Source organism: Papaver somniferum, chromosome 4 (assembly GCF_003573695.1).
Source record: "Papaver somniferum cultivar HN1 chromosome 4, ASM357369v1, whole genome shotgun sequence".
NCBI classification, from domain to species: Eukaryota; Viridiplantae; Streptophyta; class Magnoliopsida; order Ranunculales; family Papaveraceae; genus Papaver; species Papaver somniferum.
The window spans coordinates 4,232,345-4,244,259 of NC_039361.1; the positions used below are offsets into that span (position 1 = coordinate 4,232,345).

Here is an 11,915-nt window from a genome sequence, read left to right on the forward strand (position 1 = left end):
CAATATGAATCTTAAGGGTGATGACAGGATGAATACTTTCAAAAAACTTTTGATTAAAAGTCATACGGTTTGATGCTCCTGAGTCGAGAAACCATTATGTTGAATAAATACCTGAGGAGATAGAGAATGCAGATGCAGCTATAGGATTGTTACCAATTGAGAGTGCTTGTTTAGTCATCTCTTTAATATCATCAAGGTTTGGTGCTGAACCACCACCAGGTACAACTAACACAGATGAGGTTGTCGATGTTGCGTATGGATCAGTTGCAGATGAAATTGGAGCTGCCGTAAATCTGGTAGGTGCATTTAATTTGTTTCCTCTATTGGCATTGATCCTTCTCATGTTTCTCGAGGTTGGTGAGATGCAAAATCTAGACGATTGACCAAATTCCTTACAATACCAACACTGTGTTGTGGGTGTGTCAGGTATAGTTGCATCAGGTGATGTATTGGCCGATGGGAGATTGCAGTTTCTTGCCAAGTGTCCAAAGGTCTTGCAGTTATGACACTGTACTAGAGACATATCACGTTGCACTTGAGCATTTGAGTTTCTTGGAAAGTTGTTAGAACTGGATCGTGAGGGAACAGCAAATACTCCTGATATCTCTGGTGTGATTCTTTTCCTTGTTTCTTCTGTAATAAGTTTAGACAAAGAAACTTCCACTGTGGGAAGAGGTGAACGATGAAGGATTGATGCCCTAACAGACTCAAACTCATCACGTAAAGCCATTAGAAACTGAACTAAACGTGTTTCCTATCTATACTTCTTCCATAATTCCAAATCTACGGTCCATATTGGTTCCATGAGTGCTAATTGATTCCAGATTAAAGACATCTCAGAATGAAAAACAGAAATGGACTGATCATGCGATTGTTTCATAGATCTAATATCTTGTTCGAGTTTATACCTCTGAGCAAAGTTGATTTCGGTGTACATTTTCAAAAGAAAATCTCATGCATCTTTGGTTACCTCAAAACTTGTGAGTTGCATGCTTATGGAAGGAATGACTGTGTTTCCAATCCAAGTGAGAATCCTGTGATTGTTAATCTCCCATTCTTCTTTTGGATCCGTTTCGTTTTCTTTCCCTTTTTCAACAGAACTGCTTGTTGTAGGTTTCTTTTCTGTACCATCGACATACTTCCACATACTCTTTCCTTTATGAAAACTTCTCATGAGGAATGACCAGTGATTGTAGTTGTTTCCATCAAAACGGACAGTGATAGGTTGAGAATCTTCTCTTGACATGATTACTATGTTTTCTCTGGGTTGTATTTTCTCTGAATTGTATTGCAGCGGAAACTGGTTTTCAGATCTTTCCTAAATGTGATACCATGATAAACATGAGCATAGAAATACTAATGTAGTTGTGAGAATAATTCTCTGTGTATTCATTGATAGGCAAAGGCCTGATTTATACATGTTTACATAACTAGATAAGGCAAATAAAAGATACACCTAACAATATTTAGGATATATACAACAAGAGTATATATGCAGGTACAACCAAATAACAACATAATAATGTCAAGATATATAATATCTTAACAACTCCCACCATGGCATGGATAAATGAAACCCTCGGCTATCCACAACCGAACTAAAATTTCCTTTTGAATGACCCAATCCTTTGGGAATAAAGAACAATAAGAAAAACAAAGTTTCAAATGTGAGGGCAATTTATCATAGCTTAATTTCAAGATAGATATGATTTTAGTTTTCGTATCTATCGTCTTGAAACTATCATGATCTAGGATTGACAACCAATCAGTCTCAGTATTATGCATGCGTAGAACATTACCCAGAACAGTAGCAGCTAGCAAGTGGTAAACCACCGCATCTTTTTGCAATTTTCTCTCCTATGCATGTCATGTTTGGGCCCTCTAATGCTCCACCTGGGGAAAATGCTTTGTTCTTGATGATGGACCAACAAACATAATCGGTTAATTCTTTTAGGATGTACGGTGGGGTAATATCTCTGATAATTGACGCGACCACGTTGCTACGTGTAGTGATTAAGACCTTACTTCCATGATCACCCACATTTAGCAAACCCTTAAGTTTATCCCAATCCTCTGCATCCTCACTCCACAGATCGTCGAGTACTAGCAAATATCTTTTGTTGCTCAACCCTTCTCGAACCTTACTAAACAAGACCACGTCATTTGATATATCACACTTTTTACTGGTAACTGACTCAATTATTTTCACTAAAATATTCTTGATGTTGAAGTCATCAACACACAAACCCAAACTCTTATATAAAAAAAAAAATATTACTGAGTTATCTTTGTAGATCATTTGACCAAGTGTAGTTTTTCCAATCCCACCCATACCCACTATGGAGATGACAGAAAATTTCAAGGACAATGATTCCCGGACGGTAAGTAACATATTTATTATGGTTGACTTATCATTATCTCTTCCTAGGACACTTGATTCATCTACAAAGGATGTAATTAGTCGGTTTTGTTGCACATAATTGTGATCACGAGTGTAACTATCTGGTGTAAAAATTTGAAACTGAAACTTTGCCATATCGACAGAAATTTCATCTAGCCTCTTGTTAATATTTCTGATTTTTCTGAGCCATCTTGAAATGAAACGCAAGTGGGATGGAAGACGAAAAAAAGTATCGTACCTTGTTTCTGGTGCCACATAGTAATGGCAACTGCAAGATGAAACTTAGCTTATATAAAGACAACTCTCTTTATTGATGTTTAGAAAATCTCTCAAAACTAAACACAAACTCTAATCTTTCTCATATGATCAACCACAACTTTGGTGATCATATATATATAGATCTATGAATTCTTTTTCCTAATCCTATTACCTTATTACATGTCTTTTCTTTTCTTAGAACTAGATGACTTCTAATTTCCTTAGGATTACATCAATTTCCTAATCTTGTCCTAACCAGCTTGTTAGTGACTTCTATGTTGAAGTTAATCCAACATTCTCCCCCTTAAGCTTCAACTGTGCTTGTGAAAAAATCTTGTACGTATGATGGTGCTCTCGTCTCCCATGGCTCGGTGTAGACAAGCTCTGATACCAACAATTAATGGCAACTGCAAGATGAAACTTAGCTTATATAAAGACAACTCTCTTTATTGATGTTTAGAAAATCTCTCAAAACTAAACACAAGTTTTAATCTTGCTCATATGATCAACCACAACTTTGGTGATTATATATATATAAAACTATGAATTCCTTTTCCTAGTCCTATTACCTTATTACATGTCTTTCCTTTTCTTAGAACTAGATGACTTCTAATTCCCTTAGGATTACATCAATTTCCTAATCTTGTCCTAACCAATTTGTTAGTGACTTCTCTGTTGAAGTTAATCCAACATTCTCCCCCTTAAGCTTCAACTGTGCTTGTAAAAATCTTGTACGTATGATGGTGCTCTCGTCTCCCATGGCTCGGTGTAGACAAGCTCTGATACCAATTAATGACAACTGCAAGGTGAAACTTAGCTTATATAAAGACAACTCTATTTATTGATGTTTAGAAAATCTCTCAGAACTAAACACAAGCTCTAATCTTGCTCATATGATCAACCACAACTTTGGTGATCATATATATACAGAACTATGAATTCCTTTTCCTAGTCCTATTACCTTATTACATGTCTTTCCTTTTCTTAGAACTAGATGATTTCTAATTCTCTTAGGATTACATCAATTTCCTAATCTTGTCCTAACCAACTTGTTAGTGACTTCTATGCTGAAGTTAATCCAACACATAGTTCAGATCGACGCATTTCTTCATGAGAAAACTCGTACATAACATAATCAGCATCATACACAACCTCCTTGAGCCTTTATAACCAAATTCTCACCAAATCAGATTCCCCTTGCTGCTTCTCAGCATCTGTTGTTACAGCTGCTATCGTCTCCAACGCTCTTTTAAGTATTTCCAACTCATCTTTGACACCCCAAGCGATACCAATCTGTTGACCAACAACAGAACCCAAATTTCTCACTAATTCATTTGCGCCGGAAACAAGTAACCTTTCCATCTTATATGTAATAATTCGGTTTAGAAAGAAGAAAAAAATGATGAATGAGGTCAAATTCGGTTAAACAGAGAAAAACGAGCAAATGGAAGTAATCTTTGTTGGGTTTTTGAATTTTCAGTAGAGATACGAATTAGCAGCTAAGATAGATATCAAATTCTTTTAAAATCTCAATCAAGAGAATGGAAATGGGAATTCAACAATTAGTTATCAGTGTTAATTATTTTGGACCACAACTTCATTATGAGTAAAGTTTTGAAAGAATATCCACACAGCAGGCCCTAAACTGTGCATTTTCACACTTCTCTTGACCGGGAGTCGAATATAGCTAACCAGAACTAGCTAGATCTGCTATTTAGTGCCAAATGATACTTTAACAAAGCGACGCACGGCACCACAAGTGACCTACTCAGCCGTCAACTTACGTTCACACACTGTTGCCCCCCCGTCCAGTGGCCTGAGAAGGCCAGGTTAAACTGGCCTGCATGGAAGCAGAACGAGGAGAAATTGAGGTTTTGATCAATAAGACTATGTTTTCTTTCTAAGACTATGAAAAAAAAAAGACTATGGAATTGAGGTTTTGATCAATAAGACTATGAAAAAAAATGAGAGAGAGAGAAAAAGACATCATTTTGGAAAAACAGTGTGAACTTTCCAGGAAAGGAACACAAATAATGTTCAAAAGAAATTGGTAACAAAAATAATATTCAAAAGAAATTAGCCAAAAAGGATGCTTCAAAAAAAAATAGCCAAAAAGGATTATATTAAAAAGAAATTTCAAAATCGATAGGAACTAAGAAGAAACTAGATTAACACGATTGCTAAAGGCGGTACCAGCATTAGCGGGGGTTGGTACCATTTCACATAAGACAAAAAGTTTATAAACGATCCTGATCGTTGGATCACTGAAATGAAATGGTACCAGTCCCGACCGCTAATGCCGGTACCCATCTTTAGCAATCATGGATTAATCATGATAGTATTCATGTACAATAGAGTTTGACTTGGGAATCTTTTTTGAATCTTTAGAAAAATAAAAATGGAAAAGATAACCGAAAGATAAAATGCTTGGAAAGTCTTTGAAATCTTCGAGAAAATAAACAAAATCTGGAATCTTGAAATACAATTTATGTTCGAGAAAAATAATTATTATATCAAAAAATAATTGTTCAAAAGTAATTATAAGAAATTCTTCGTATGTAACGCCACACATGGGACCTTATATTTTATTAAGATTGAGTCTGGTTTTTGGATATTTATTTTGATTCTTTCTAATGATAAGAAAAAAAAGATATCCTGAGAAAAATATTAAGTCAAGATATAGATAACTTTTAGTCCATTCCACATAACGTTTTGGTCATGGATTGATTTTTGATGAAAGTAATCAGAACGAAAATTAGTTGGTAACGGAATTGATTTTCGATGAAAATACTCACAACAAGAATTAGTTAGTAACATAACTTTACCCAAAACAATCTTGACATAAATGCATATTTGATACAACTGAAAAGAAAAAATGCTCCTTGTTAACAAGAAAACTGTAAAAGTTTCAAATTCAGAAGGTAGATATTTACAGAAAATAATACGTCGTCCTTGCGCTTTATTGGCTATTTTCCATCCTAAGAGATTTTATGCCACTGTAGCACTAGCATACGCACCGGTAAAGGAAAAAAGGGTTAAGTGGAAAAATGCCCCAAAATGGATCCCATGGTTGTGAAAATGCCCCGGACGTTAAGGAAAAGATTAAAATGCCCCATTCCGTTATGTATTCCGTTTCAGATGTTTAAGTGGTCAAATTTGTGAACATGTGGCCCCGCACGTGCAAAAGAATTACATTTATACCCTTCTGTCAAACAAAATAACATGCACGTGACTGAATTAGTGAGATTTCGACATGTGGCTACTCTAAAAATTGAAGGGCCGCAGATGTAGGGATAGATTTACCAAAGTGGGGTTTCTTTTCAAAAAATGACCAACGCGTCCTATTAACTAGGATTGTGCCACGTGTGACATCATTTCAAATCAACAACTACAGATTTCGGCCGTTGTTATAACGGTCATCCAAAAGCAAAAATCAGTATATTGGTTCTTTTTTCTTAATAAGGGCTGCTAGATCAGTCGAGAAAATGAAAATGGTAAGTTCAATTTCAATAATTTCAATAATCACTTTAATTTTCATCAATCAATTGCTTGTCTTTGGATCTACACAAGGTGTAAATTAGTTCCTTTTAATGATATTCGAAAGTACTTAAGACGAAGATGACATTCCCAATCATTTTAGATGCTTTGTTCTGTCCAACCAATTTATGTAGGCTAAAATCTTGTACTGCAATGAACACTCCGTCTGCTTAGAAACTGGCAACACCTCTGCAATAATAACAAACAACATCAAATGATAGGGGATAGGAAGTGTTCACGAAAACGCATACTACACATCTTATAATTACAGAAAAAGGAAGCCAGAAATATAAACTAGTCAAATATGTTGAGAACAATCTCAGAATTTTGATCTAGTGCCACTTTATTTGTGACTACTACCAATATGTTTTCAGTTGGCGAGGTCTACGAACTTAATAGAGTCTCGTAACGGGCTCACATGACAGTAAAAAGGACTAAGCTTTCGTGCATGACAGTAAAATAGACTAAGGTAGAAGGCAGAATGCAATGGTCAGATAAACCTCCTATTTAGCAGTTGCTAGCATACACATAAAGGAATACATTGTATTTGACCCGTGACGACAACTTAGTGGGACATTTCATCCGACTCAATTGAGTGGGACAATTATAAGTATGCTGCCCTCAGGACCTTATAAGTTGGACCTTATAAGCGCATAGCATAAAAACGAGAAATTGGAACTAACATTGACCTTTAAGCAGTTGTACATGAACAAGGCAAACTAATTAAAGGTACATAACATATTTTTGGGTTGTTACTTGCAACTTGAAACATAGCATAGGTACCGATATAGGTAGTTTTAACCCTGATGAAGTTTTAATGGTGGCAATTGAAGGTCTAACCTTTAAGCTCTTGGAGGTTCCATGAAGTAATTATGAATAAAATAATTTGTGCCCATACTCAGGACAAAGACTAAATTCCCAATGATTTCAGATGCTTTGTTCTGTCCAACCAATGTTTTAGGCTAATCTTGTACTGCATAAATACTACATCTGCTTAGAAACTGACAACACATTCTGCAACAGTAAGTCAGTAACAACAATATCCGCAACATCGAATGATGTGGGATAGGAAGTGTTTACAAAAAAACATATACCGTGCATCATATAATAGTAGGAAATGGAATCCACATGTATAAAATAGTCAAAAATAATGAGAATAGTCTCAGAATTTTTATTTTGCGCCACTTGATTTGTGACCACTACTAAATTGTTTTGAGTTGGTGAAATCTACGAGCTTACTCGAGTACCATAACAAGGTCACATGACAGCAAATACTCCTTGTATCAACCCCTCACTGTTTGTTTATATCATTCATTCTAAGGCAGTAAATTAGCCATGCCATGGTTTTACAATAATCAACAGTTACCAAAATAGACAGAGATATACAGAATTCATAGATAAAAAGAAATTAAAATATCCCCTAAATTAAATTATCCCCTAAAAATGGAAAACCCCCAAATTATAATCCCCAATTTTGTTTCTTTCAAACCTAATTAGAGTTCTTCAAACCCTAATATTGTTTTCCTGAAATCCTAAATTCGTTTCAGAGCTCTTATGGTTTTTTTTGTAATCACAACAACCAGTGAACAAAGCTAGGGTTTCAAGAACAACAATCATACATTCGAAAATCAGAAAGGGAAATAAGAAACAAAAGAAGGGTTTGAAGAAATTACATGTTCTTCACTTCAGAACATAACAAACACACACGCGGCTCTTACCTTCTCCGTCTCATCTATCCTCTCTTCACGATCTGTCCCTCTCTCATCTTCTCAGTCTCTCGATTTGTTTCTCTCTCTCTCTGTGCTCAAAACTTTTTTTTTGTTCAGTTGCTGAAACACGATGTGGGTTGAAGATAAGACTACAAGAACACGTGCGATCCCACACGTGCTGTACAGTTGTCAGTCATTGTCTACGTGTCCTCCTTTTACATAACCCACGTGTCAACATATCATTAACACAAGTTTAACATCTCCACCGTTCATTTTTTACGAAGGGCAAAAGGGATATTTCATAACACGGTTGACCAGTCAAATGCCCCATTTTGACTATTTGAAGAAAAAGTAACGGCTTGAGACATTTTAATCTTTCGCTAACGTCCGGAGCATTTTCACAACCTTGGGATCCATTTTGGGGCATTTTACCACTTAGCCCCTAAGAAAAGTCAAACACAAAACACGTCATCATGTGTACTTGTAAACAGTAAAAGTTGGAATTTGATTTTTCCGTTCAAAGTCAGATGTACAACCAAAAGCCAAAGTTTGTTTTGGAGTGCAAGTCTTTGAAAATTTGAAACAGAATAAAATTTAAAGAATTTGTAGGTTAAAACAAAAAGAAGAATACAAGAAAATAAGGCAAAGCACCATTCTCCAATTCATACTATAAGCTATGAATCAGATAGATCATGCAAGCAACTTATGACGCATTGAATTGCGTTCGCGGTGCAATGCATTTAGATTTGATCCGCACTCAGCAGCAATTTTTTTGTTTTTTTTTGAAAGAGTATTCACTCAGCAGCATATGACCATATTGTTAGGCTTCTTTCCAAAATTAGTCTTACTTCTTCTAAAGTTTCAAATAGGAGTTACCATTTTTACAGGGGTATACCAAAAAATATATACTATATGACAAAACATCATCCAAATTGGATTGGTACATCTCCAAGAAATTGGGGTACTCCTATTAACAGCGTTTTATTCTGGTCAACTTGAATTGAAAATTCATTGGTGCGAACATAAAAAGTTGACTCTATCTGAGGGCAGTTTTGCATTATAATATGACCTCATGCTTGATGCACCTAACCTAATGACGTTATTTTATACAAGTCATGAATTTTTGCGTATTCCTGAGATCTTCTCCTATAATCCTATTTATCCTATATTTGAGCACAACGCATGACGCAATTTTATGTGTGAATTCATGTATTAGATCAAATTTTGATTTTGACTTTTTCTCCAAAATTTGACAAAGTAAAGTAAACCTCTTTTGAAGGTAGATTATTCAACAAAATCGATCAGATTAGAGAAGAAGAAAAAAAAATTTGTAAAAATACCTAGTTAATGTAGTAACGAAGTCATTGTTTTGATTAATAATAAGATGATGGACTACGCAAACAATTTTGCAATGATAATGGACTACTAATTCCCTGTTCAGGACTCAATTCCTGCAACGACTTAGCTTTATTTATGTATAGTTTTTTAACATTAGAACCTTGCTCATGCAACAACTTGAACAAACTTCTCTTTGCATTTGATCTAAATGGACAATCTGATGCCAAAAATCCATCCACCAAATGTAAATAAGCTTCCAAGTCATGGCAGCACGCTACATCAGCATTCGGTTTTAGATATGGCGACATTTTACTATCGAGACGTAGCTCGCTACCAACATGCGAGTATGCCCACGGCATGTTATTATCCAATATGTTTAGCATTGTGTTTGCTTTAACTTCTTCTCTTAGTTTGTAATCAAGGGTTTCGTTTACGAACATCCCAGGTACACGAGTGATCATATCTTGCGAATTTACAATTCTTAACACCTTGACACCCATAGACTTGATCCTATTTGCGAAACCTCTGTTGCCGACTCGTGGTCCGCCGAAGGTAAAAACAGCCACTGGTGGTGCATCAGCGACCGACTTTTTTATCTCATCTGCCGCTAGCACCGATAATGCAGCTCCGAGGCTGTGACCAGTAATTGTAATACTCAATGGCTCGCCTTGGTAAAGTTCCATGAGTCTCCGAACTTCCTGAGTTATGGACTCGGATAAACTTGGTATATGAGTTCCTCTAGTCTTGTACAGACTACAAAACCCACATTCCACTTTAGCTTGTAAACATATTTGACTGAGTTCCGGTGACTCTTCCGGCTCATCATTGACACTAACCAAGAGATCTCTGACGTTCTCCGCCCATTCCAGACACGTAGAAGTACCCCGAAGAGCTATAACTATATCTCTTCTTCCCATCCGTTTGATCTCTTTCTGATCATCACAAACCGCCACGTAACCAATCCAACTAGATCGCTGAGTCATCCAACCCAAATCAGGTATCTTATCATCAAACCACGGCGGTAATCCAACAGAGGATGTGGCGTACAAACTCTTGGTAACCTTGTATGATCTGTCTGGCAATGTTACATGACGCTGCACCGGTGCTTGGTCAGTTGGCGTAGCTGGATCGGAATGGAAAGCCAGGTAAGCTGCTTGTATGAATTCTCCATATCTAACGATTTCTCGCCGGAGATTTTCGTCTAGTGGATCAAGTAGACCTACCCAATCATTACTTCCATGATATTCAGGCCACCTGCTAGCTAAACTGTTCCTCGGTGAATACTTCGGCGACGGTGAAAGTAACCGTTGAAACTGTTTCGGTGACAGATTCTCTTCTACTTCTTGTTTCATCATTTCTGGCCACATTCTTGACAAATTCAATGCCTCTAAGAATCGCTTATAATTGTTTTTCGAATTTGTTTTCTCAATTGCTGGTTGCTGTTCTTGTATTTGTTCTTGATCATGAGATGGTTCAGCTAACAACTTCTCTAAATTAGATATATGGGTCTTAAGATCAGATGATTCAACTGGTTTGATTTTTGTTGTGGCCGAGACTGAAAGAGAATGAATTGGCTTTGATGGCAGCCGCGGCGGGAACTTCGAGTTGAGAAGTGAACCTCCGGGGAGAAAACTCGATTGTTTGCTGAGTAAACTATATGTGTTCGTTGATATGGATGATGCCTGAGAAGGCCAGGTTAAACTAGCCTGCATGGAAGAAGAGGAAAACAAGGAGAGTTACGTAAATGGGGTTACAATTGAAAGTGAAAGAGGTAGGATATGAAATGGAGATGTTGTGTTTATATAGTTAGTTGTAAGAGAAAGGACATCATTTTCAACGAAAACGAAAAGGAGAAAAGGGATACCATCGGAAAAAGGAACAAGAAAAATAGTATTTAAATATTGATAGTAAAAAAATTATATATATTCAAATTGTAACCTGGACAACTTTAATAAACCTAGCTTAATTGTGGGCCATAATTTCCAATTAGGGGACATGCACTTCGGGACAAAAAAGGTCACCCAATCCTAATTTGGGTCACCCCTTAAAAAAATATTTTCTAAATGGTAAAACTGCCCTTATATGATTAGTATTAGGAATTAATTAGTTTGATTAGTGTGGTAAGTGTATTTAGATTAAAATCTGACTTTAGGAAAAAAATTATGGAAAATGTGTTATATGTGTTTTATGTGTTGAGAAGAAGAGGGGGAGTTTTGAAAGGAAAACCTAGGGTTTTTACAAATGGGTGATTCAAGTGGAGGGAATGAGATTGGTGAAGCTTCAAATAACAACAATGATTGTGTTGATGGTAAGATTGTCTCAACTAATGATATGGGTTGGATGTTTGATGAGGAGATGTTGATAGAGGAAGGCATGAACAATGGTTGGAATGAAGATCCCATTGCTCAAGATGAAGGATCCAACACTCAAAATGAGGAACCCCAAGGCCAAAATAATCAGGTAAACTTCTTATACTCTTCAAATTGTCGGAATGGTGCTCCAAGTGGTCGAATCATCCACACTATGGAACAACTCAGAGAAAGGGTCGTCATAGTCGGGGGGTGTATACCTAAACGACTCTCTTAGGTCGTCAGTATATTAGCACTATCACTAACGACTCAAACCTGCAACTTTTTCAGGTTATGAAAAATCGTTAGGATATTGTGCTAAAC

At 36.4% G+C, this 11,915-nt stretch overlaps 2 protein-coding genes across 2 annotated transcripts; both read right to left on the reverse strand.

Moving 5' to 3' along the window:
- Window positions 1-1,795: 1,795 nt before the first annotated feature.
- Window positions 1,796-4,021, reverse strand: LOC113271838 (putative disease resistance protein RGA3). Its single transcript, XM_026521762.1, has 2 exons — window positions 3,842-4,021; window positions 1,796-2,254 (listed from the first exon to the last, which is right to left on the reverse strand). Exons 1-2 carry the CDS (start codon window positions 4,019-4,021, stop codon window positions 1,796-1,798), a joined length of 639 nt encoding a protein of 212 aa, XP_026377547.1.
- A 5,257-nt stretch (window positions 4,022-9,278) lies between these two features.
- LOC113271839 (phospholipase A1-Ibeta2, chloroplastic-like) lies at window positions 9,279-10,978 on the reverse strand. The gene has a single exon (XM_026521763.1). The coding sequence runs from the start codon at window positions 10,953-10,955 to the stop codon at window positions 9,279-9,281; it is 1,677 nt and encodes a 558-aa protein (XP_026377548.1). The 5' UTR covers window positions 10,956-10,978.
- Window positions 10,979-11,915: the final 937 nt, after the last annotated feature.

Bases quoted from the DNA above. Each gene is read 5' to 3' on its own strand.
- LOC113271838 (XM_026521762.1), bottom strand. From the start codon at position 4,021: ATGGAAAGGTTACTTGTTTCCGGCGCAAATGAATTAGTGAGAAATTTG. The intron at 2,255-3,841 runs GTGAGAATTTGG...TTTTTATATAAG, and splicing joins AGCAAGGGGAATCTGATTTG to AGTTTGGGTTTGTGTGTTGA.
- LOC113271839 (XM_026521763.1), bottom strand. From the start codon at position 10,955: ATGCAGGCTAGTTTAACCTGGCCTTCTCAGGCATCATCCATATCAACG.